Raw genomic sequence first — 23,481 nt, forward strand, 5'->3', positions numbered from 1 at the left:
CCCCTCCCCTGTCCTTCCTTCTTTGCACTGCCACTGGAGTAGCATCTCTTCAGAAATAACATCACATTTTATCTCATTGTTTCATAGTCTTAATAGTAGATCAATTGTAATTATTGTTGGATGTGTGGGTTTTTTAATGACTGAAGAGACAGATATACTATAAACACTAAAGGTCATGAGGTAGATAGTTCTTGATTTGTTTAACAACAAATATGTTGTCAGAAGTGTATCTGAGAGAAATGTAGTAGCAACTATGCATCAATGATAATCTAGAGGATAACATTAAAAGCAGCCCTTCAAACAAAGGATGTTTTGGATATACTTCTTCTGTTTGTGTTTACAGAAGGAAATCAGATTAATCTGGCCTAGAAATCTAACTCTTTCAATAGCTATATCCTTTAATAACATTTACAGCAGAGCTTGCAAAGAAAAGTAATAAATCAGTTTGAACAGTTTGTTTGGGGTCTCTTTATTTGAGAAATGACATTGTCATTTCAGTCTTCACAGTAAGTAAGATCAGTCAACTGACCTGATAGAAGCACACTCCAAAAAATCAACATTTTTGTGTTCAGATATTTGGATTATCTGGTTCTTCCTGTGGTTTTACAGCAGTTAGGGCCACTGAGAGTTAAATATAGCTGGGAAAGCAGGGCTATCTCTTTGACCAGATTAGGTGTAAAATGAAGAAGTAAGATTGGGATCAGAGTTCCTGCTCAGTCACCCTTTCCAAGTTCCTGGTCTAGCTGCTGAGGTGCTCAGATCAAGCTGCCATAAAAGGTCTGTGCAGCTTTCAATATTCAGAGCCAAGACAGTGCAACAGAACTGCTATAACTGCATGGTTCCAGACGGAAATCTAAAAAAACAAAGCCACTCACTTCAGGTCTTGCATAAAAACAATGATGTAAGTGTAGCTGTTGTACCGAGGATGGCAAGAATGACACAGGATTCAAGTTCAGGAGAAAGTGGGGCATTTAATTAATTATAAATCCGGTTATATACCTTAGGTCGCCAGAGTAGCATGACATTATTGGTCCCTTGATCAACCACCCCCAGAATGATTGGCTGAGACTCCACAACACCCATTTTAAAACAACCTTCCAATGTACCATAACAAAAACTGGAAAACAAGTTAGCAGGTTTTAGATACAGTCTTGGTTTACAAAAACCTCAAACTGTTTTCTGCTAGCTTGCGTGAGGAAGGAAAACTTCCCAGGATGCTGCAGAAAGCTGGAAAATTCCTCTGCATCTAGCTTTTTAGTATCCACATGTAAGTATCACCTGAGAAACTGAAAAATAATGACAGTTGTAGGTATAGAGAAATACTTTGAATGTCAAAGGTGAAGTTAATATAAGTACAGACTTTTTTTTTTGAACACAAGAAAGTATTCTTTGAAGTTCATCTCTAGGTCTTCCAATGTCATAGCAAGTATTCCACTGTAATTTCCTCTTCTTGGTCTCTGGTGGGACCATCAGTGAAGGAAAACTTACATGTAGAAAGCTTTGTCACTTGTTTACAAATATACTTTTATGCTGTGTTCTGGGAATGTCCTGGCACTGGACTGGTGCCATGTATCTGTATGCCATATGCTATACCTCCATTAAGTGAAAGAAGACATTGCTGTTTTTCATAACTTTGTATCATTGGCTTGGTAAATGTCCTGTCAGTACAGTGGAAAAAGTAAATCCCTGTGACATCTCTTAATGCTGGCCACAGGCTTTTGAGAATGAGACTTTGCCTCTTACTGCCTTGGAGGTGTTGTTCATATGTTGTTCAAATGTTGTCACATTTTTTACACTTGCCATAACACTATAATTTGAAAATTATAAAATGTGCTCTCTACTTCATGACAGTGATATGCTGCAATACTAATACTAACCAGAGGATTCCATTTAGAAGAAAAATTAGTCGAGTCTGTAAAGTAATAAGCCCCTACTCTCACAGCTGGTGATGTTAATCTTTCACGGCACTGTACGAAGAAGCCCCTAAAGCAACACGATGATCTTTTGTAATATTTTAGTTACATTAAAATGTTCAGCTGGCATGCTGCCTGCTCACAGGATGTCTTCCTCCTTTTACTAACTAGATGCCAAGCAGTGATTCATTTAAGCTGGCATCGTGAATTGCTATGGATATCAGCTCTGAAGAAAGTGCATTTTTAGCAGCATTGGTACATTAATCTGAATTTTCTTTGATGTAGTAAAATCTAATCTGTCCACATAAATAAAAAAGTTAGCTTCTTTTTTTTGTCGTGGTTTAACCCCAGCCATTGACCAAGCCCCACAAAGCCGTTCACTCACTCCCCCACCAGCAGGATCAGAGAGAGAATTGGAAGGGTAAAAGCCAGAAACTTGAGGGATGAGAAAGAGACAGTTTATTAGGAAAAGCAAAAGTCATGCACGCAAACACGATTTTTGCAGTAGCCTGACCTCTTACACTTATATTGTGCATTCAGAATTTTTACGGACAAATAAGTGCACATGAAGGATTTGTGAACCTGAAAATGTCAGCTCAAGACTTCGGTGGATGTTTTCTACGATGGCTATTTTGCCACGAAGTTTCACTGATCTGGGAATTTCACAAATGCATGACAGAATTATTCCAGTCCGATAGAGTTTTCAGTCTAAACACAGTGCGAGAACTAGAACTTGGACACATAAACTATTAGTGTCAAATGCAATGAAACAAAAATACTAAGTTTTTAGGATAAAAATTTAAATAAGGAGGTTGTTCTACTTGCATGTATGAAAGTTTCCTCCCAATTGTGAAGGATCTGCTTGTTGAGAAAAGCAATTCATGATGGAGATGGGCCAAGCTCACCAAAGAGTTTATAAATCTTAGCTAGCACTTATGTAGGATCATTTAAGCAGGGGTTTACATCTCAAGTGTGTGGAGACCTATTAAATTCTTCTATTATAACAGTATTACGCTGCTGTCCACATTTTCCACAGTCCTTGCTGTTTCATATTGGTTTGCATCCAACCTCTGCCATATTCTCCTCTGGCACAAACTTACATTTGTATGTTTTCTGTGTTCCAACATACCATAAAGGCTATGTATATGTTTGAGGACAGACATAGATCAATGTTTTAGTTTGAACAGAAAGGCTCACAGGTCTTATTATTGCCTTCAAGTATATTTTCAGAGACAAGTACTTAAACAGGATAAAAGGATAAAAGCAAACAGAAAAATAGCCAGGAATTATAGTTAAATGAGTCTAGGGAGATCAAGGTTTGACAAGGAATGCCATTCCATGTTCAGAATGGCTGAGACCAATGGGAATTTGATATAGGTAATGGTCCTGGCTTAATTCAAAGTCTTATTTTCAGGTCTCTTTCAAAATTGATTTAGAGATAGTTTATCAGATCTTTGGATCTCTAATTAAGACGAGAGAAGAGCAGAAAAAATATCACAAGGAATGAAGATAAAGTAAACTCTTTTAACAAGAAACTTTCAGTGAAACTTTCACAGAAGATACTCTAAAGTCTGGTCAAAATGCAATAGATTTTTTAAAAAGCTGAACAAACCTTCCAGTACTTGATACTTGGAGTATCAGCTGAAGAGACTTGGGTGTCTAAATCTGGATATGTAAAAATTGCACCTTAAAATACAGGCTTAAGGTAGATCATAACACATTTATGGATTCATTCAATGTATTTATATGAGCAGACACACTCACATATATATAATAGTGGTTTGCAGGTTTTCAGTAGTAAACACACTCCAGTGTTCTTCCAAACCTACATTTTTTATTCTCAATATTGACTACTGTATTGTAATAATCCTGGAATTCTTAAAAATTGCCCTCAGCAATGGAACAGTATTTTTGATTTGCTCTGATGAGAATTGCAGTCTTGTTGCAGTCGCACAGAGGAAGGACATACTGCATTCCTCAAGAAACTCCAGTTCTCTGCTTTACTGACTTTTACTATAAATCCCCCTTTTTTTTTTTTTATGGGTGTGGTATCTGTTCTTAAATGAAGTAGACATATATAATTGCAAGGTTTGTTTATTCAGTTGTTGTTACTACTGGTAATTCTTACAGTGCATATTGTTCTCCTGCTTTTTAGGGTATCACATTTGAAGAATTTAGATCATTTTTTCAATTCTTGAACAATCTAGAAGACTTTACAATTGCAATGCAAATGTATAATTTTGCAAGTCGTTCCATAGGTCAAGGTAAATATCTGTATTTTTACAAAAATACATTGATGTCCATATAGAACTGTTGACAAAAATGCAAATATGTTTTGTATTTCCTAGTTTTAATATTTCCAGTAAAAGGCTAAAAATGCTAGGACTCCAGCTTTCAGAGGAGAAGGCTTGGTCATATCATGAGAGATATTGTGCAAAGTCATGTAAGTGGGGGACAAGCTGAATGCAGAATAGTTGTCCATCAAATCCTACAATACAGGAGTTAAGAGGCACTTGATGACACCAGTGAGAGATCAGATAAAAGCAAACAAAAGCCTTTCTTTACACAGTGAGCATCTGAAACTTGGCCTTCTACAAAGGCTGTAGAAGAAAACAGTGTCACAAGGTCCAAAGACAGATCAGACAGATTTTTAACAAATCAGTAAGTGGGTACTGAAAGAACTAGGCATGTATGACCTACTAAAACCCTTAATAAAACAGTTGTGATGCTTGGGGAGTACAAGGTGAGCAATATGCAAAGTCATCACTTGCATGCTCTCCTCAAGTAGCCTCTTCATGGGTGTGACCCAGTAACACCAGGATGGTCCTACCTCATGTGCCCTTACCAAGGGATTGTGTCATTTTCTCCTGCTCTATTTCTTGGGTTCAGTGTTGTGTCAAATAAGTAAATGCCATATATGTGGCATAGGTTTAATTATAATATGTTTTTCTAATTTTGTTATTGCACATAGTATAATACATGGATTGTTATCTTCTGTGGAAAACAATTGGCACCAATTAAGCAGTGTCATTTTATATCAGTTAAGAACTACTTAGTTTAGAACTGTGAAATTCAGTCCTAATTTTCACTTCTTGTTTTTTTGAGTATTTAAATGTGAAAACTCAGGTTAAAAGTTTACTTGTATTTCATAATAGGCTGTTCACAAAGTACCATTAAATTCACTTTTTAAATTTTTTTTCTGGTGCTCTCCTTATGCAGATGAATTCAAGCGTGCTGTGTATGTAGCCACAGGTGTGAAGCTTTCAGCACATTTGGTGAACACAGTGTTCAAGATTTTTGATGTCGACAGAGATGACCAGTTGAGTTACAAAGAATTTATTGGCATTATGAAAGACAGACTCAATCGAGGGTTTAGGGTAAGGATTCTAATTTTTATACTTATCTTAGTTGACTTTGCTACTTACCACTACTTTAGCATCTGTAGATTTCAAACCAGCAGTGCATATGTTTAAAGACATACATTTTATAGAAACACTGAAGCAACCTGTAAGATAAAATCCTTCGTAAATTCTTGATTTTTTTTTTTTTTTTTTTTGTTAGAAAGCAATACTTAGAGGACATGATGTACCTTTATAGTGGGCAAACCAAATAGGAGATGAGAAATCCCTCTACACTGTCATTTCTTCTGTATTGTGTGATTCATAGATTAGCATTAAGAATTTTAACAAGGGCCGCAATTATCTCTGTATTGCTTGCAGAGAAAAGAGAATTTGTCTCTCTCAAGCTCAGGAAGTTTAGTTAAAGGTCAACTCTAAATGCTCTTCTAAAACATTATATAAAATACCAAGTTGGAAAGAGTTGCAGCAGAAGGTAGTTTTAATTTTCAAATAAAGAATTAGTGAAGTGGTGTTGAACAATGCTATGTTCTAGTCCAGAGGTGATTTTAATAATTAAACCCTGTACCTAATATATTCAAGTATAATAAGCTAGAGGGCAAGAAATTACTTGCAGTCATTTTTTTTCTTCATATGACAGGTGATAACATTTTTAACTAAATGTAAAATGGTGTTCTAACTAACAACCTTATTGCTTTACTGCTTAGACATAAATCTTAAACTGTATTATGGTTCCTAAAGTCACATTTCAATATGTTATTTCTGTAATTTTAGTTAATTTTAGTTAGCTTCCCAAATGTAATTTTAGAACTTTCTGTGAAGTGGTGTTGAGTCTAATAGTTTACTTGTTATTTCTGTAATATTATGATCAAACATAAAACGTGGATAACAACCACTCCATTTGTAAAAAACTTATTTCCTCGTTGGTCCTCAATTCCTTTTATTATGGTGTGGTAATGATGATTGTTTCACAATTGTTTCAAGCTGTTCAGCTATATGTTTTAATTGTTTACTAATTGTAAATGTGCAGTGTATGTGAATTTAACCAGAAAACAGTCCGCTTACTAAGTAATTCTTGTAATTGTATTACATGTTTCTATTTCACAAAATGCATGACAGAAATCACATATAATTCTTAAAAATCTGTATCATCCAGCACTATTCAGTCTTCTGTGTGTATCTTGCTTTTGCCTGGACCACTATAAAATATTCCAGTGGCCTGCAAAAAAACTATAAAGAATAGCCAATATTCAGAAGAATAATAGTCTTTCATAAATTATAACTCTGATTTAAGTTAAATACTAGAAATCTCCTGTATTACATAGGAGATAATTGTGATTTGGTCCTGTAATTCAGTTAAATGCATTCTCTTAGCTAATCAGTAGTATTCCAAGACAATTACAGTATTAAACTGAGGAATTACAATTTCCACTAAGTTTTCCTAAGTGTCACACCAAGTTTTTCCACAAGTGGATAATAGTAAAAATTCTGCAAAAATTTGCTTTCATAAAAAAAAAAAAAATCTGTAAAAATTTTGCCTTAATAAAAACATCTCCCACCCACTGCAGTCTTGGTTTAGAATGAAAAGTAGAAAATGCCTAAGAACCTTTTTTCCAGATGGCGGAAACTGTCATTAATTGCTTCCTATTGTTTGTACATTAAAAGTTACAGAGTATTTAGTGTGTCCAAAACAAGTAAAACTTTGCCCTCTTGCTCCTACAATGTGGAGGGCTCAAATGTCATCTTGCGCTAAATCAAAACTAACAAATCACTAACCTTTTCTTTATCAATAACTTATCAATAATCTTTTCTTTATCAATAACTGTATTTTGAATCCATATTCAAAGATTCAGTCAGTTCCATTATACAGATAAAAGATCGTAACAGCTTTGGCTTATTCAGTATTTTGTAGCAACATAGAAATCCTGGCCATGAGAAATCTGAACCCGTTTATGAAGTACAAATGCCTGATTTTAATGTTAAGTGTCCCACAATTAATGTCTGACAATTAATGTAGTGTCTGATTATCTTTCCAAAAACATCCCAAAATAAAAATTTCAATTAGGCCTATGATTTGAAGTACGATTTTACGTCTTGGACTTAGCAATTCAACCTTTTTAAAAGTTGTTTCACTAAAATGTTTGCCCAGAATCTTGAGGGCGTAAGAACTTGGTACTGGGACCCTGTATTTTAGAAAAGGGCATTTTGTGGTTATATAGCCAGACTAAAGTAAACCTATTTAAGAGCAAAGAGTTACACAAGTGCAATGAAAATGCAGTTCTGAAACGTCAGTCAGTATGTACCAGGTTTGTCCTATTTAAAAGCTTAGCTTTGAACTTACAAACTTCAGGAGGGTCAGGTACTACCTCTTATAAGAACACAATAAATGCTCATTTTAATACAGATTTTAGATACGTTTTTGGAAAAGACTTTACCAAATGAAATTTCTCTTTTTCTGCAATTTAGTACCTTAACTTGAAACCTTGTTTTTGTCTTAGTAGTTTGAAATAATCTCATATGTTAAGCTGCCATCAAGTGGTCAGTCAGAATATTGCCATAAATTTATTAAAAATATTCAGACATGAAAAGCTTTAGTTTTGCTTACTGTTTAGTTAAAATAATTATTTCCCTTTCTTTTCCCCAAATTTAAAAATATATAAGAAGATTCCCTTTCCTTTACAATTCTATTTTTAAACTGAAAGACTTGGAACTTAATGACTAAATGGTAAACATTTTGCATAACACATACTGTACTGTATCTCCTAGCTATTTGTCAATTAAAGCCATTTTTTTGTATTTTCATGATACCGTTGTCTTACGCTTACCCCTGGCTGCCTCCACATGTTGTCTGCATCTGCGCACTTCTGCTCCACAGGGCTACAAACCTATACAGAGGTATACTACTTTCAAATCCTGCGTGAGGAAGGAGCTCTATAGCAGATAAATGACGGTATGTGTTAGCCACCAGTCTGAGTGTGCTGGCATGCCTGCAGGAATGGCTGAGTGTTGAGCTGTCACTGCTTTGTTTCCTGTTCCAAAACTCAGGAATAGGTTATATGACTATATATAACCTATATATATAGTTATATATTACTACAAGCAATGTAGTAGCTCAAGGCATCACATTGTGTGATTGACTGAAGCAGTAGAATTTTATCCTGGAGCTGGTAATGACTGACTCACACTGTCACTGTTTTGTAAGCCAGCTGCGATTTTGTACTGTGTTTGGAATTAGGAAAAGTATTCTTTCATAGTTTCTGTTGCTGTTTTCTGTCTGTCCTGTTACCCCTTCTTAAGTAATTTCTCAGGTACTTATAGCTAATAAGTAGTTACCACGGAAGATTGTAGAGGCAGATTTTTCTGACTTTTAGTGACTGGATTCTATTTTGATTTATACTGTTACATTCTTGAAAGCAATAATGTATTATTGGTTAAATTAATGCTGTACCAGCAATTTTGAAAGATCAGCACTGTGTCCACACATGATCACCATGGCTGTTTTCACATATTCACTACATGAATGTCCATTCGTGCAATTCAGTTGTACTGGGGGTTTTGGTAAATACTGAGGTGCACGTATTCTGTAGCCATATTGTGAAACTGTCACACAGTGGACACAGCAGACACTGTGTTAGTAGACATTTCTCCTCTTACATGAAGCAAGAGTTTGTTCCTTTGCAATTCAAGGGTTTTTCCTGTTTCCATGTAAAGACTTTGCAGGAGTTGCTATGAAGGCTGTTGGCTCCCAGATGTATTTTTTACAGAGGGGAGGAGCAAAGAGATGTACGCCATGACAAACAAGGCCCCATGGCCAGTGGTCTGCTCTGAGTGACCCTGTGAGGGGTACAGCACATCTCATGCTCCTGATCCAGGAGGGTTTGACTGTCATTCCCCTGCTGTTTTTAATTCTGAGGCACAATATTAAGCTGAGATTGTTTTGTTCAATAACCATCTTCAGATGGCTCCATACATTGTCATATTGGCCTTCTGAGTCCTCCTCTGTTCTGTCATATGCCTCTCCGAGCACTTGTATCTGATTAACCCTTCCTTCCTAACTCTGAAATAGCATGTCAGGAAAGCAAAGCGAAGCACCTTGGAACCTCTTCATCTGGGGGGATATCTGGCTTCCATCAGCAGTGTAAAATCTGAGTCTGTAAGGATGAGAGATGGGGTCTCTTTACCCAGACTGGTAGCCCATCAGCTCTCCAGTCCCACTACCGTTTTCTTTTGTAGACCCCTGCGCAAGATAGGCAAGGGAGAGGGAATGTATCTGAAGTATTGACATGTTCCTGTGTCACAGTATGTCATGTAGCACAAACCATGTTCTTTGGAACTTCTCAGACCTTTTTTTTTTTTTCCAGTGAAGTGTCACATCTTTTGAGCAGGCTGGTCCTTTGAAATTCAGCAGTAGAGATGGTTTGGGGCATGTCCGGGGGTACACAGCTGGTTTGTCCTACTAGAAAGATGAGTTCTGTTTGATTTGCATATGCTCTTCCTCCTGTATGTGTAACATTTAGCACCCATAGGATTATGTCTTTATTATTTTGATTAACTATTAACACTTTTAAAATTATGCTTCCTTTTTAGTATTATAAACCTAATACTGAAGCATTGTACTAATATGTGAGGGACAGAACAGGAAATTTGATCTTAACAAAGCATCTGGTTTCTCCACCTTACTAATGGGAAGTGTAAATGACTAATAAAGTAGTTTAAACAACATTTTAGTAATCCAAGTCACTAGTCACGTGAGAGGAAAGTCATGGCTTTAGCTTAACCTTCTGACTTTCAAAGCTTCCTTTCTTCTTTTCTCATTTAATTTTAAAAACAATTATTAGGAGTACTTTGTCTTTTTGTCAGAACCCACATTATAGTTGCATTGTTTAAACTGTAAACTTTCCAAGATGTGGAACAGCTCTTGCAGGAAACTGGCAAAATGCTACACAGTCGTGATGCTTCCCTAATCATTTCAGTGAAGGGTATGTGACCAAGTACAAGAAAATGCAGTGACACAAAGGAATCCAGTGCCTAATCAATAGAATTATCTTGGTGACAAAAAGAGAGACTGTGGTAAAAGCATCAAGTGTACATACATCAATCACCACCTTGTCAGATCTAAATTCAGGCACTAAATTAATTAATTCATATACTGAGATGATGTAAACTGGGAAAAAATGTACCATGGAGATTTATAAAGGGTGATGTTTCATTCTGTATAAAGTCATTTTCCAAAAAAAAATTGAATTACAGTATGTCTACACTACCCATTTGGAGACAGAGAAACCAGGTTAGATGTCAGGGCATGGACTTGGCTACAGGCAGCCTCACTGAGTTAATGTAGAGGCTGCTGGTTATTTACCCTGTTGTGCTTCCCACCTGGAGCTCCTGGATGCTAGTACCAAAATTACTCTTGTACGCAAGCTTGCTTGAGTAGGTCTGTAACAAATAGCTGTTGCTTGTGCACTGAAGAATACAATGTAAGCCTTGTATATATAAAATTCCCTCTTCCCTGCTGACACATTAGTTCACTACTGCTCTTCACTTGAGCAAGTGCTTCTTGTTTCTTAACACGAGTCAGGATCACAGAATTGTTAAGGTCAGGAAAGACCTCTGAGATCAAGCCCAGGCATTACAGTGACAGAACCAGTTGTTAAGAGTTCCGTTTTGTGCAAAACATTGCATAAATCATAATATTTCTTCAGATTTGTTGTAAGCTTCTACCAAGGTTCATTGCAAGTGCCAGTTAATGGAAACAGAAACTTTAGCGAAGGCATGTGAAGTGATTTGGTGAAAATAGTGTGGAGCAGAACAGAGATAGTTCTGTCTTTGCCATACATCGTGGAGTGAAAGTGGATTTATATAATTCTAAAAATCATTATTTTCCATTTAGTGTGTAAATTGAAAAGATAATAAAAATGGAATAATTTGATTTGAAATTGAACAATTTCAGTGGGTAATTAATTTTCACTCTGATGTCCAAAGAAGCACATAAATGTACATGAAATACAAAAATCAGCTGCAACTACATCCCAAAGTTAGGTGCAGTGCAACTACTATTAATTTTTCCAAATATAAATGTACAGTTCATTGTGCTTTGAAACATTGTGCTTTTCTACAGTAAATGTAGAACTCTGGTGAAGGAGATTAAGATACTTGGCACGCTTACCACAGATTATACCCTGCTTTGAATCTGCACTCTGAAAAGTGGTAAACAGCACATTGTGCTGTATGTCACGTATCTCCAAAATGCACTAATGCCATTATTCCACAGTGTAAAGAATGTTGTACGTGTATAATAAATAATGAAAATTTCTCCTTGGGGAATAACTGTACAAGCTGTGCGTGGCCCCTGCAGGGCACACAGCCTGACTCGAATTGGCAGGTACTCCTTTGCACACATTGCAGGGAGAACTGAAAAACATGTTTGTAGAGAACTGCCTAACAGAGCATGGAGCAAAGCTCTGCTTTGAATGTCGTGTGGAAGGATTATCTAGGAAGTTTCTAACAAAGCCCTTTCAAAGTTAATTTCCAAAAAGGGATGCTAGAGACCAACTTACAAAGGGATTACAGTCCATTTAAAGTACTGTTCACTAAACTATTTGTGTGCTCAGTAACTGTAATAGATACTTAGGCCATAACTGTGATTTTATTGACTACTGAAGTATTGAAAGTAACTATTACATCACAAATGTAAACCTAGAAATTAATTTCTGTGTACTAGTAATTTTCTGAGCATCTTAAGATTTTTTGTATTAAAATAACTGATTTCTAGATGGTCTGAATATTGTGAAGTTTCAAAATTTCTCATTAAAAGCTTTTAGGAGGTAATGGTTAATAGCTGAAAAGAGTACCTTGAGACTGACTGAGGAAGGAAATTTCTTTTGAAAAAGACATGAAAAACTGAAGCATGGATTCAGAACCTCATTTCCAGCCATTTCAACTATAAATTGCTGTCTTTTGTAAACACTTCATTCTGTCAAGTGAGATTAAATTTGTCATGTAGCTAATCTTTTTAAATCTTTAAATTTATATACTTTCCTAGTACACAGCAATTGAATACATCTATTGTAAAAGATAGCTTTAAAAAAAACAAAAGCGGCTGTTGCTTACTGTTTGAAGAGACTTTTGCTTACCTCTTCTCTAAAGCAGAGAGGTGAGAAGTGTGTGATTAGGCACACCTTCCTGACTCATCTTACAAAAGTAACTGGAAATTGCAGAACTTGCACTTTTGATTCTAAACCTGACAAGAAACTTAAAAACATACCTGGATACAGTGGGAGGAGATTATTCCAGTGAAAGGCAAAAGCACTGCAGAATGAGTGGACAGACTGTTCCTTCTGCGGATTTGGTGCACTGAGAGTAGGTACAACAGTGCATACATTAGAAATAAGTACATTAGAAATAAGTAGATGAACAGTCAGTGTATTTCAGCATTTAATGACTTTCATGAACATTTCTCTGAACTTGTTTCATAAAATAATAAATGCATATCTTAAAGCACAGGTTAATAAACAATATGCTTTTGTTAAATAATGCAGTGCAATTTGCAAGTAATGCATTTTTTCATGAGATTGACTATATATCTCAAGTAAATTATGCATTCATCTAATATTTCTAATATTTCATTTAACATCTGTATCATATACTACTGTGGAATAGATTGTTTTCTGCATAATTTTCTGCATATTTACAACTTCTATGCTTTCTAATTAAACAAGATGAGGGATAAGAATAAATAGATGTAGGCTTCACTGTCTAATGGTGGGTTTTAATGTACTGCAGTGTGGCAATCTCTTTAACACCTTCACTCAGTTCAACCAAAACAAGATATTGGACAGTCTCTCACCATGTGTCCTGGTTTTAGCTAAGAGCAAGTTAATTTTCTTCCTAGTACCTGCTACAGTGCTGTGTTTTAAATATAGGATGAGAATACTGTTGATGACACACTGATGTACTGGTTGTTATGAGCAGGACTTACACAGAGTCAAGGACTTTTCAGCTTTTCACCCCACCCCACCTGTGAGGAGGCTGGGTGTGCATAAGGAGTTGAGAGGGGACACAGCCAGGACCCCAAGTGGCCCAAGGGATGTTCCACACCATGTGACATATGCTCAGCATATAAACTAGGAGCAAAGTGGCTTCTTTCCCCAGTTATTCTAATTCTTAGTATCTCTCCATCTTTCTACACTTGCTATGAAAATAGACTTGTGGAGTTAGGAACAGAGGAAGAATTAATGAGATCCAGTGATAACTACAGATAGTATGGAGCACAGAGCAGTGCATCTCCCAGGCCAGCCCTTGGCCAGATTTCCTCTCCATTCAATTGACAATTATTCATGTTGCTGAACTACAATGCACTTTAGGATTAAGGTAATCTAGTATAAAGAAGCTTTCATGTCATCTGCCTATATGGTATTTGGTTTTTGCTGGTACCTCAGTTTAATGAACATCAATAATTTTCTATGCTTTTTGTTTGGTGTCATAGGTGAACTTTTTAGTACAGTGTCAATACAAAGAAACAAGGAGCAAAACTAGAGAGGGAGGTGGACATACCTGAATAAAGAAGAAATACTTTCTTGCATCTTTTAATATAAATAGGCTATTTGTTGAATGCTAACTGTGTGCTGTGAGGTGAGGATGCCTTTTGAATACTTAACCTTTGTATGGATTTATGACCCTCATTTTACTGAAGTAAATTTGATCTCTCATTATTTTAATATTCAAACATCTATCTAGTGTGTATGAGCCTGAAAAAAATTTAAGGTAGAATTAAGGAATTTAGTGAATGATATCTTTTTTCCAATTATATGTTTTTCACAGGAGACTCCAAAGTATGGTTGGAAGGAATATTACTCTTGTGTGATGACTGTAACCAGTGAACATCTCAGAGATCTATGGAAGCAATTTCGGAGACGAGATATGCTGAGATAAAGGAAGAAATCAGGATTATCTGCACTGGCTAGAATTATTTATTCCCATGAATTCTTAATGAAGAACAAATTAACCCAGGTGAATTGTGAATCTTCCAGCTGCAGTACAAAACACAGAACTTCTTTTCCATTTAGTGTAGTGATTGTCAACTCCTAAAACTGCTTTTCAGTATATATTTTATTTAATTGATGAACTAACTATACCACATGAGTGGCAGAAGCCTTTTTTTGTAAGAACACCTTTTGAATATTATTTTTTATTATTTTGAGATAAATTTGTCATTTAAAAGAAAACAAAAATAAGTCTTACACCTGGGCAGGAAGATGTTTGGCAGCGAAGAGAAACTGCCTGCATCAGCTTAGACTGTGAATTTGCTTTCAGAAGAGCACTATTTAAAGTTTGTGCTAAAGTGAAAAGGAGACTACTTCAAGCATCATAACATTATATATGAGTTGAATGGACAAATTAAACTCTTAGAAGCTGTTATTTTACAAAGAGAGTAAAGCTGTTACAATGATAATGTGAATGATAGGTATTTACCTAAGAAAAGTACTGTATGGACTATAATGTTCAAATTCTCCAAGTCTTATTATTATGTTTATGAATTTATCCTTTAAAAAATAGTACAGATTTTAAGATGTCTTACAAGCAGTATGTCAAAGAAAAGTCAAAATGTTCAAATTCATGTAACACACACTTTGTAATATTTATTATAAATTTTATTGCCATACACTGATATGTTTCTGGTAGAGTACAAATTCATGTGTTTCTTGTGAATAGTGCACTTTTATATGAAGTGGCACTGAGTAGAAGTTATAGTTGTCTAATTTGCTACTCCGGAATGCAGTATCTGAAAACTAGATAAATAGCTTGTGTTTGTGTCAAACAGAAAACCAACAAAACGTGAATGCATGTGGCAGTACAGAACAACACTAAGTAATATTACTTGAGTATTACTTGTTTGATATTCAGCAACAGCATTTTTCCTTACTCCCTATTAAGATTATTGTTAGGTAGTAGGAAGTAAATCCACACAAACAATAACACATCTTTTTTACACCCTTCTTGAAAAGGTTCACTGGACACTGAATAAATCTGTATCTGTTTAGGAACAGACTGTGCCTTGAAATACTTTTAGCTGAATACACACATACTTAAACTAATGTCAAAAAATTGTCATCAGAAACACAAATACTTAGTAGTCAGACAATCAGAACTAAAATAATGCTTTTAAATATCTTACTACTCCATATACATGAAAGAAAACTTTAAAAATTTATTCAATGCACATGTTCTTCAGTTACCATCTTATATGTAATGTGAATAGATGTATGGTATCTGTGTAACAGTGCACCTAAGTTTAGAAATGCTTAATTTATATTAAGATTTATCTCTCACAGAAAAATCAAAACAAAATGAGAAGGAAGCTTTTTTTAAGAAATTCCACACTGGGAACTGTAGAAAAAATATGTGCTAAGTGTGGCTTTTATCTGAAAAAAAACCGCAAAACCCAAGCCAGTTCAGAATACTATCAAAGGATGATAGTTCAGTTTATATTTCATGATAAATAAATTCAAAATTTCCACCTTGGTGTCCTTAAACTACTGACAACAAGAAAAAAATGAAATGAATTGAGATAAAGGTTCTTGAATTGACACAGCAGAACACAGATAAGGTGCAATCCCTGTGTAATCATTTAGGGAATCAACTGTATTCAATGTATCGTCTCGGTACGCAGAACTGTCTCACTGCTTCTTGTCAGCATATGCAAAACCCAGTTTACTACTTCAGTGATGAAGGACAAAAAAAAGGGAAGAAAACGTTGGGAGTCACTGAAGGGGTTCCTGTCCTTCCTTTTCATTCATGACTTCCCACTCACAGTGATCCTCCCCTTGGAGGAAGCAGCAGTACCATCACCATTTTGCTCTTCCACTGCCCTAGGCAATAGTGCACTTTGCTTTTATGGCTGGCTTGAGGCAATTTTAGCATTTTTCTATATATTTCCTATCTATAGTTACTTAATATAAAATAGAATGTGAAAGTGTCACATTAGTTTTTAAGACTATTTTTTCTTCATGTTTAATAATGTTATTTAATATAAATATGAATATATACATATAATATTCTTGTTTATTTCAAAATAAATGCACTTGAAACTAATATTCTTTGCAGTGTATATAATTAAGATTCTTTTGTCATAATAATTTTTTTTTTTTGGTAACATGAATGTATAAGCACTTTGAATTAGAGCATCTCACCATCACAAAAAAATAGACTTGTTTCCTTCTTTTAGTCATCTCTTTAGATACCTTTGCTTTTCAGCCACAGAATTCTGCATAAAAGACCTGAAAATGCAAGGACAGGTGAAAACAAGGCAGGGTAATGGCACATGCCATCTGCTGTAGAGGCACCCCTCGGATAAGCAGCAGTCACTGGGCTCAATAAAACCTTGTTCAAAATCTGCAAAATTCCTGGCAGCACAGAAAATGTGTATGCTGCAACTACATTATGTAAAAAGTTGCATAAATTTAGGCTTTGCTTAAAACCAGCTCTTGTTCTCCTCTGTAAGTTGGGAAAACTGTAATGATAAAAGTAAATATTCAGAGGATGCTTAGGAACTGCCCACAGATGCCTAGACCAGCTGGGATAAAATGGGAACTAGCAAACCTTCAGCTTTGGGTAGCCTTGTGATACTAACCAACTTTTGTCTGAGCTGTGATGAGCTCCTAGTTCCTGGTAGAATGTCCTGGAGAGCAGGCTGCTCCCTGATAATCTGCTGATGTTTAAGATCACAGTGGCAGTTTCCCTCCTTGCACATTTTAGCAGTAAGTGGATACAAACTCCTTCCACTGTAGATTCTTGCTTTGTATGACATAGAACGTTATCAACCTGAAGGAAAAAAAAACTACTGAACAGCGACTTTCAGCATTTTGTTAGTCACACTGCCTGGTTTCTGTAGTTATTTGATCTCTTCTTCTCCACCTAAATATCAGGATACAAATGCATTGAAATAAAGGGGAAAAAATTATACAGAAATTTTTCATTTTGATTTGACAGTGTGATACAATGATCATTACCTAATGATGTGCCTTGCTCTCTTGTCCCACTGAGGATATTTTCAAGACAGTTTCTAGTAAAAGAACTGTAGACTAATACTTGCAGAAGGAAAAGAATCAGACCAAAAACTCATTGTTCAAAAAGTGAATCTGGAACTAATTTGTAGCAATACCAAGTTTGAAATCCCCTTAAAATCAAGCCAAAATTTATATGAATATTTTCTAATTTGTGTGAGGTCTGAATGTACAATATTTTTCCCTATATCTGAGAATCCATGAAGGCATTTGGCACCCTGAACCTGTCAGCAGATAGTGCCCTTGGATATATTGCATTTTTTTTCTTACACATACAATTTAATACATGAGGATGTGCTTTAATCTTGAATGGGTAATGTTAATTTTCACCACTAGTTTGACTTACAAATTCCTCCCACAGATGAATATTATAATTAGGTAGTAGCATTACATAAAAATACTAGTACCCACCTGAAATTTTTTTATTAAAATACATAATTTTGTACATATAAATATTCATAGAAAAAGCAATATATTACACCTGGGATTTTTTAACTCTAACCCTATTCAGAAGCTACAACCTAGATTCGAAAGAGTACGACCCTGTAAAAATAAACTTTCAGTTATTCAAATCTCTGCAATAAAATACTGAGTCTGAAGTTAGTTACCTAGGCTTTACAAAAAATGCCCTTGCACTTGGAAACCATCTGACAAAACCCAGTATAAGGAGCAGAGACTGGAATCCAGAAGTCTGTGTATTACCACAGTCCTAGGCCCTATCACCATGTCCCGCAGCCGTAGGGAGGAGGAGGAGAGAAGATCCAGCAGACAGGAATTGTGCAGCAAGATTGATTTAATTATTTTACAAACTCTTTTATAGACTTTTTTCTTCATAGTCTAATTGGACAAAGGACCAGCCACCCCTTGGGGGTGATTGGCTAAAATCCTAAAACATCCATTGTCAAAATATTTTTCTACTATACCATAAACAAGACTTTTAAAGGCTGCAGCTGTTTCATTGTTTACATAACTCTGCTACCTCTTCTGTGAGAGAGAAAAGTCTCTCACGGACTTAGAAAATAGCAAGAAAATCCTTGCTAGCAGCATTTTTGTATCCATATCTGTGCTGTTTTGGGCAGACGCCCTAAGAGCCTGCTGAAGCATTTACTTTCTGTGGTGCTGTGAACCCTGCGGCCTTTTTGTATCATTTCATGAAGACAGAGGACAAATTACCAAAACTGGCTTACAGAGTGGCAGTTAAAACATTTCCATGGGAAGTGGAAAGAAAGAAAATGTGGCTGTTGCTACATTTTGTGCAGACATACTATGAGGATCCCCAGCAACAAAAAGCACTAACATAAGCAGGTATTTCATCCCTGGACAACTGCCAAACCTAGATGTATAACCAAGGCATGGAGTGGCTCAAGTCTGTCAAGGCATTTCAGGGCATTAGCTGTAAAAGTAAGTTTAAATTACGCCATCTGGGGGGGGAAGTTATCAGATTGATCATTTTAAATTTAGATGTCTGCTTTTGGAATCAATCATTAAATCATGTAACTTCTACTCCAAAGGGCAGAAAGCACTGGAACGGTGCACACAGCATGGAATAAGGTTTCTCACATACAGCTCTTGAAGGGTTTTCTACTGCAGGGGTTTTGATTTTTGCCTAAGCAGAGACTTGCCTTAGGGCACTGTACAGATCTCCATTGCACAAGAACTAGTACTGATTGGAACTGGTTTAGCTTTTTCCCATGTTTCCCACCTTAGGGCACTGTACAGATCTCCATTGCACAAGAACTAGTGCTGATTGGAACTGGTTTAGCTTTTTCCCATGTTTCCCACCTTAGGGCACTGTACAGATCTCCATTGCACAAGAACTAGTACTGATTGGAACTGGTTTAGCTTTTTCCCATGTTTCCCACCTTATGTGACAAAGGGAAAAGCAGCAAGAGAATGAAAATTCCCAGATGAATGCATCTGGGAAAAAAACAATGCCAGGAAAAAATTACTGCTGAAAGGGACAGAAGAGTGGGTGGATAATAAGCCCAAATAAGGTTTGAAAAAACTTCCTTGAAGGCAGACTCTGACAAATACAGTATTGTATCAATACAGAGGTAGGAATCAAGAAATTTGAGGAAGGAATTGGAGAAGAGTTAAATGTGCCTCCTGTGGAGAACCAGGCAAATTGCCACAAAAATTAAAGAAAAAAAATCAAATGACAACAGTTAGGTTTGGGTATCCAAACAGTTGCAAATAATTAAGTACCGAGCCAGGATGAGAGGGAGAGCAACAAGTTGAATACATCTGGGCCAGCCCTTCAATTAAAATGCATTTAACAGCTATGAGACTAGGAAGGCTACTTAACTACTTATTTTCATGTAGCTGGGAGCCACGAATTACACACAGATGGTCCCTAACTCCAGCTGGGATGCAACATACATTTTCTAGGTGATATTCCAGAGATGTTGCAGAGAGATTTCTTTTCCTGTGTGTGGTAAGTGTGGTCCAACACCCAAACATTCTGGAGAGAAGCAAGCAGCACAGTCACTGTCAGGAAGGCCCAAGAGCATCCCTGCAGAGCTGGCTGGTTCACCTAATGAGTGCTGTGTGCCTGTCAGTCTGCCTGAGTGTCTTCCTGCTTCTAGCTGCTGCTCTGTGTATTGCACTTGTGTGAAAGCAAATACGTGTTTTCCTGTCCTACCCTCCCTCCTCCTCTTGCCGCTCCACTGGATACATGGGACGTAGTGGGGGAGGAAGTATTCCACCGTATCAGATTGTTTGCAGAGAAGAGCAGACCCCCCTAGACTTGCAAAGGAGTAGTTTTTAATTAGGACTGCATGCTAAGGGTGTCACGATGCCTCCCTTCAGAAAGAGGCACGGTTTCCACTCCCCATTCTGTATCTGAACGCAGCTGGAACCTACCTGTCAGAGCATGTGGAAGGAAAGAGCGCCTGCTTTGTTAATGTAATCTGATGAAGGACCAAGTGGGACGACAAAGGGAGGAAGCCAGACATATAGATGTTGTACAATGCACCCGAAGAACACTCACAGAGGCAACAGCAGGGACAGCCCCAGTCAGCCAGAGTGCTTGGCAAGGATACGTGGAGCGGGAGGATGCTTGTTTCAGAAGACCAGCTGCACAAGAACCTTGTCAAAATGCAATGAGCACCAAGGTGGACAGCTGGTGATTTGGGGACCATGGAGCAGGTAAGAAGGTCTGGGATCTGCAGGGGTATCAGACAACCAGGGAAGCCACACCTGTACTTGGGGATCTGCAACAATGCATGTGCTCGTGAGGGTAGAGGGGAGAGAGGTGCATGTGTTTTCACTAGTGACCCTCAGCCCTGTCAGCCAAAGAGGAGAAAGGGACTTGGCTGTTGCTACTTGTGTGAGCCCTGTGCAGAGGTGCTGCTGAAGTTGCTGCTGGTTGAGCAGGAAAGCAGCAGCCACCTTCACCTGCCTGGGACAGAGACACCAGGTCCCCATGCTGGGCTCCAGCAGGGAGGAGGATGCCCAGCCCCAGAGCTATGGGTGGCAACCCCTCCCTTTAACATCCCTTTGCACAACTGGGTACAGAGAATAGTCAGAAGTGGTCATGTTAGAAATACCCAAATGTATGCCAGGACAGACACATTTTTAAAAATCTACCAGCAATAACTTGCATATACCTTGCCTGAGGGGAAAGCCTAAGTGGTACCGCTTATGACAAGAACGTTTCGTTTCGATTTGCCAAACACTCAAGCTGCCTCCTCAAACCCCACCTTCCTTCAGCCCAGCTCCTGGTGAGAAAATTACCTTCATTTCCTCTATCTTTTTCTTATGAACACTTCATACAAACAGCAATAAACTGTGCCCCAAGTAATCTCTCTCACTGTCGAGAGACAGCCCAAGTACACTGATTTGGGAAACCTGTCCATTAATACCTAATGGTTTAGGTTATCCCAGGATTTACTTCTGCCATAACACAATGCTCCTTTGAATATGCTTGCTCTTGAGTTTTTCTGCTGCTACCTAAAATTTCTGCAGGTCATACCACAGAGGGAAGAAGAGGAGGAAAGGCACAGAAGAAAGGGTCTCTTGTGACCCAGCTGGAGAGTGATGAAAGTCATGGAAGAAATAGAAAATAACTGGACATGAAGGAGAGCTAGAGAGCCCATGTCCATGGGGAGAAGACACAAGGACAGGAGAGAGGGATTCTTTACAGTTCTCTGACCAAAGGATGCTCCAAGGTAATTGAGAGTGTTAGTCAGGGCAAGCTTTTTTGTTCCATCTAAATTAAAGTGAAGTTTGCCTGTTTATTTCACTAATTTTGAACCAGAATGACCATGATTTTGGAGCTACAGTAAAGCATGCGTTATAGTAATTATTCATGTAATTACTAGCTTATGAAATAAGAGAATTCTGATTACTGTGAAAGCTGAGCAGTGAGCAGAGGGTGGTAGTGACCATGGAAAAGGTAGAAAGCCCACTTTCATGAAGGGATAATGAAAAGCTTCTGAACAGAAATTGTAGGATAAAATTTAAGGTCTTCGTAATACATCATCTTTTTATTCCCACACCTGGCAAACTGCCACCTCTCTATATGCATAATATTTTATAATAACTATGATTCCAAAGAATAAATTACTATATTACAAAGTTTTCCCTGGCATGTGTTGTTAATAAGCCCCGTCTCACACAGAGCATTTTAAAATGGTTTACAGGAGAAATCTTTTCATAGACCCTAAGAGGATGCAAAACTTACTTCATCCATACATACACAGCATGCAGTTGCAAATTTCTCATGGTACAAACATGTCTCCCTGGAAACACAGAACACAATAGATACACTGTCCTTGGTACCTGAGAGAGGTCACTGTCACATATTTCCAAATAAGTGTGAAAAACCATCAAATGAATGAAATTGCCTTCATTTCTTTTAACTTTTGCCTGTAGAGCAGTTTATTTATATACCTTCAGGCAGTGGTAATTTTATTCCTTATGCTTTTAAAATCTGTGTTGAATAATCACAGATGTTTTCATTAAAACATAGTAAAGTCAAATCCTTTAAATGTTCTATTAAAATGCTGGCCTCAGCAATGACTTCCACAATTAATTAAGGTAAAATAAAATGCTTTTATTGTCTACATCATGTTGGTTTCAGTCCCTTTACTCTTGTTTTGAGAAATACAGTACGCAGGAATATCAAATCTAGTTTTTCAGCACCGTTCACTGTATCTTTACCTTTTAAAGTATAATACATAATTCCCCATTATGCAGAATCTTTTCTGAAATTACTATGTTCCAATCCTTTGGGGGCATATTTCATTCATTTCTCTACTGTAATAACCATACATTGAGGAGATGGTTTTGCTGAGCCCTTCAGAATGACATATGAGTCTTTTTCCTGAATAGGCAAAGACGATTTACTGCCATGGGATGTATCTTATTCCTCTTGATACATCATCCTGTGTTGGTCACAGCTTGATCTTACAAAAAAAGGGGTGCGTGATTTTGCATCACATAAAAACACTGCAGCCATATGGTCAACTTCTTTTTTTGTGTCTCTTCAACAAACATACTATAGCTACTCCATTTCCTACTCTGGAACCTGCCAGCACACCTGCTATTGGTTCTGCCTTTTCTCCAATATTATTTTCCTCTCTTGCAGCCTTTTTCTCAATCAATGCCAGTTGTATGCCTTCCAGGTAGTGATTACTTATCTTCATGCCTACTCTCCTGCGTGAGATATTAGACAAGGTTTATTTCAAAGTCCAAACCCATTTTAATCAACCAGCTCCTTCCCACCTACTGCACCACCGATGCTCTGAGAGATTCTAGCAGATTGCAGAAATACTACAGGCCGTGCTCGACATTTCCGATTTCGCAATGGTAATTCAGCAACGATTTGGGTGCACATACTGTAACGCAGGCTGGGTTTACTGTGATCTTCACAAGCGTTTCGTTATGATGACTATAACGTAAAGCCTTTCGGGGAAGGGTGAGTCAGCATAACCCTCTGCCACCTTCCCCTGCACGAACGGCCACCAAAAGCCCCAAGCCAGCCACGCCTGGCCACCGTGGCCTCCCACCGCCTCTTGCCCGCCAAGGCACCGCCGCCCGCAACACTTGTGGTTCATGGTACTCCGAACCTTATTTGCAAACGAGGCAGCGCTTTTTGTCACCGGGTGTTTTAAAGCACTTGCAGTGCTGTGTTAAGCGTCGCCACCG

At 37.3% G+C, this 23,481-nt stretch overlaps 1 protein-coding gene across 1 annotated transcript in view; it reads left to right on the forward strand.

Moving 5' to 3' along the window:
- The window catches only part of MICU3 (mitochondrial calcium uptake family member 3), a 41,898-nt gene extending 25,897 nt beyond the window's left edge, over positions 1–16,001 (forward strand). The window contains exons 11-13 of the mRNA XM_017744520.1: positions 4,069–4,177; positions 5,133–5,290; positions 14,090–16,001. Coding sequence (XP_017600009.1) covers positions 4,069–4,177; positions 5,133–5,290; positions 14,090–14,200 — 378 coding nt within the window. The 3' untranslated portion in view covers positions 14,201–16,001. The remainder of the gene's footprint in view (positions 1–4,068; positions 4,178–5,132; positions 5,291–14,089) is intronic.
- Positions 16,002–23,481: the final 7,480 nt, after the last annotated feature.

The sequence above is a fragment of the Corvus brachyrhynchos genome, unplaced genomic scaffold (assembly GCF_000691975.1).
Source record: "Corvus brachyrhynchos isolate BGI_N302 unplaced genomic scaffold, ASM69197v1 scaffold17, whole genome shotgun sequence".
NCBI classification, from domain to species: domain Eukaryota; kingdom Metazoa; phylum Chordata; class Aves; order Passeriformes; family Corvidae; genus Corvus; species Corvus brachyrhynchos.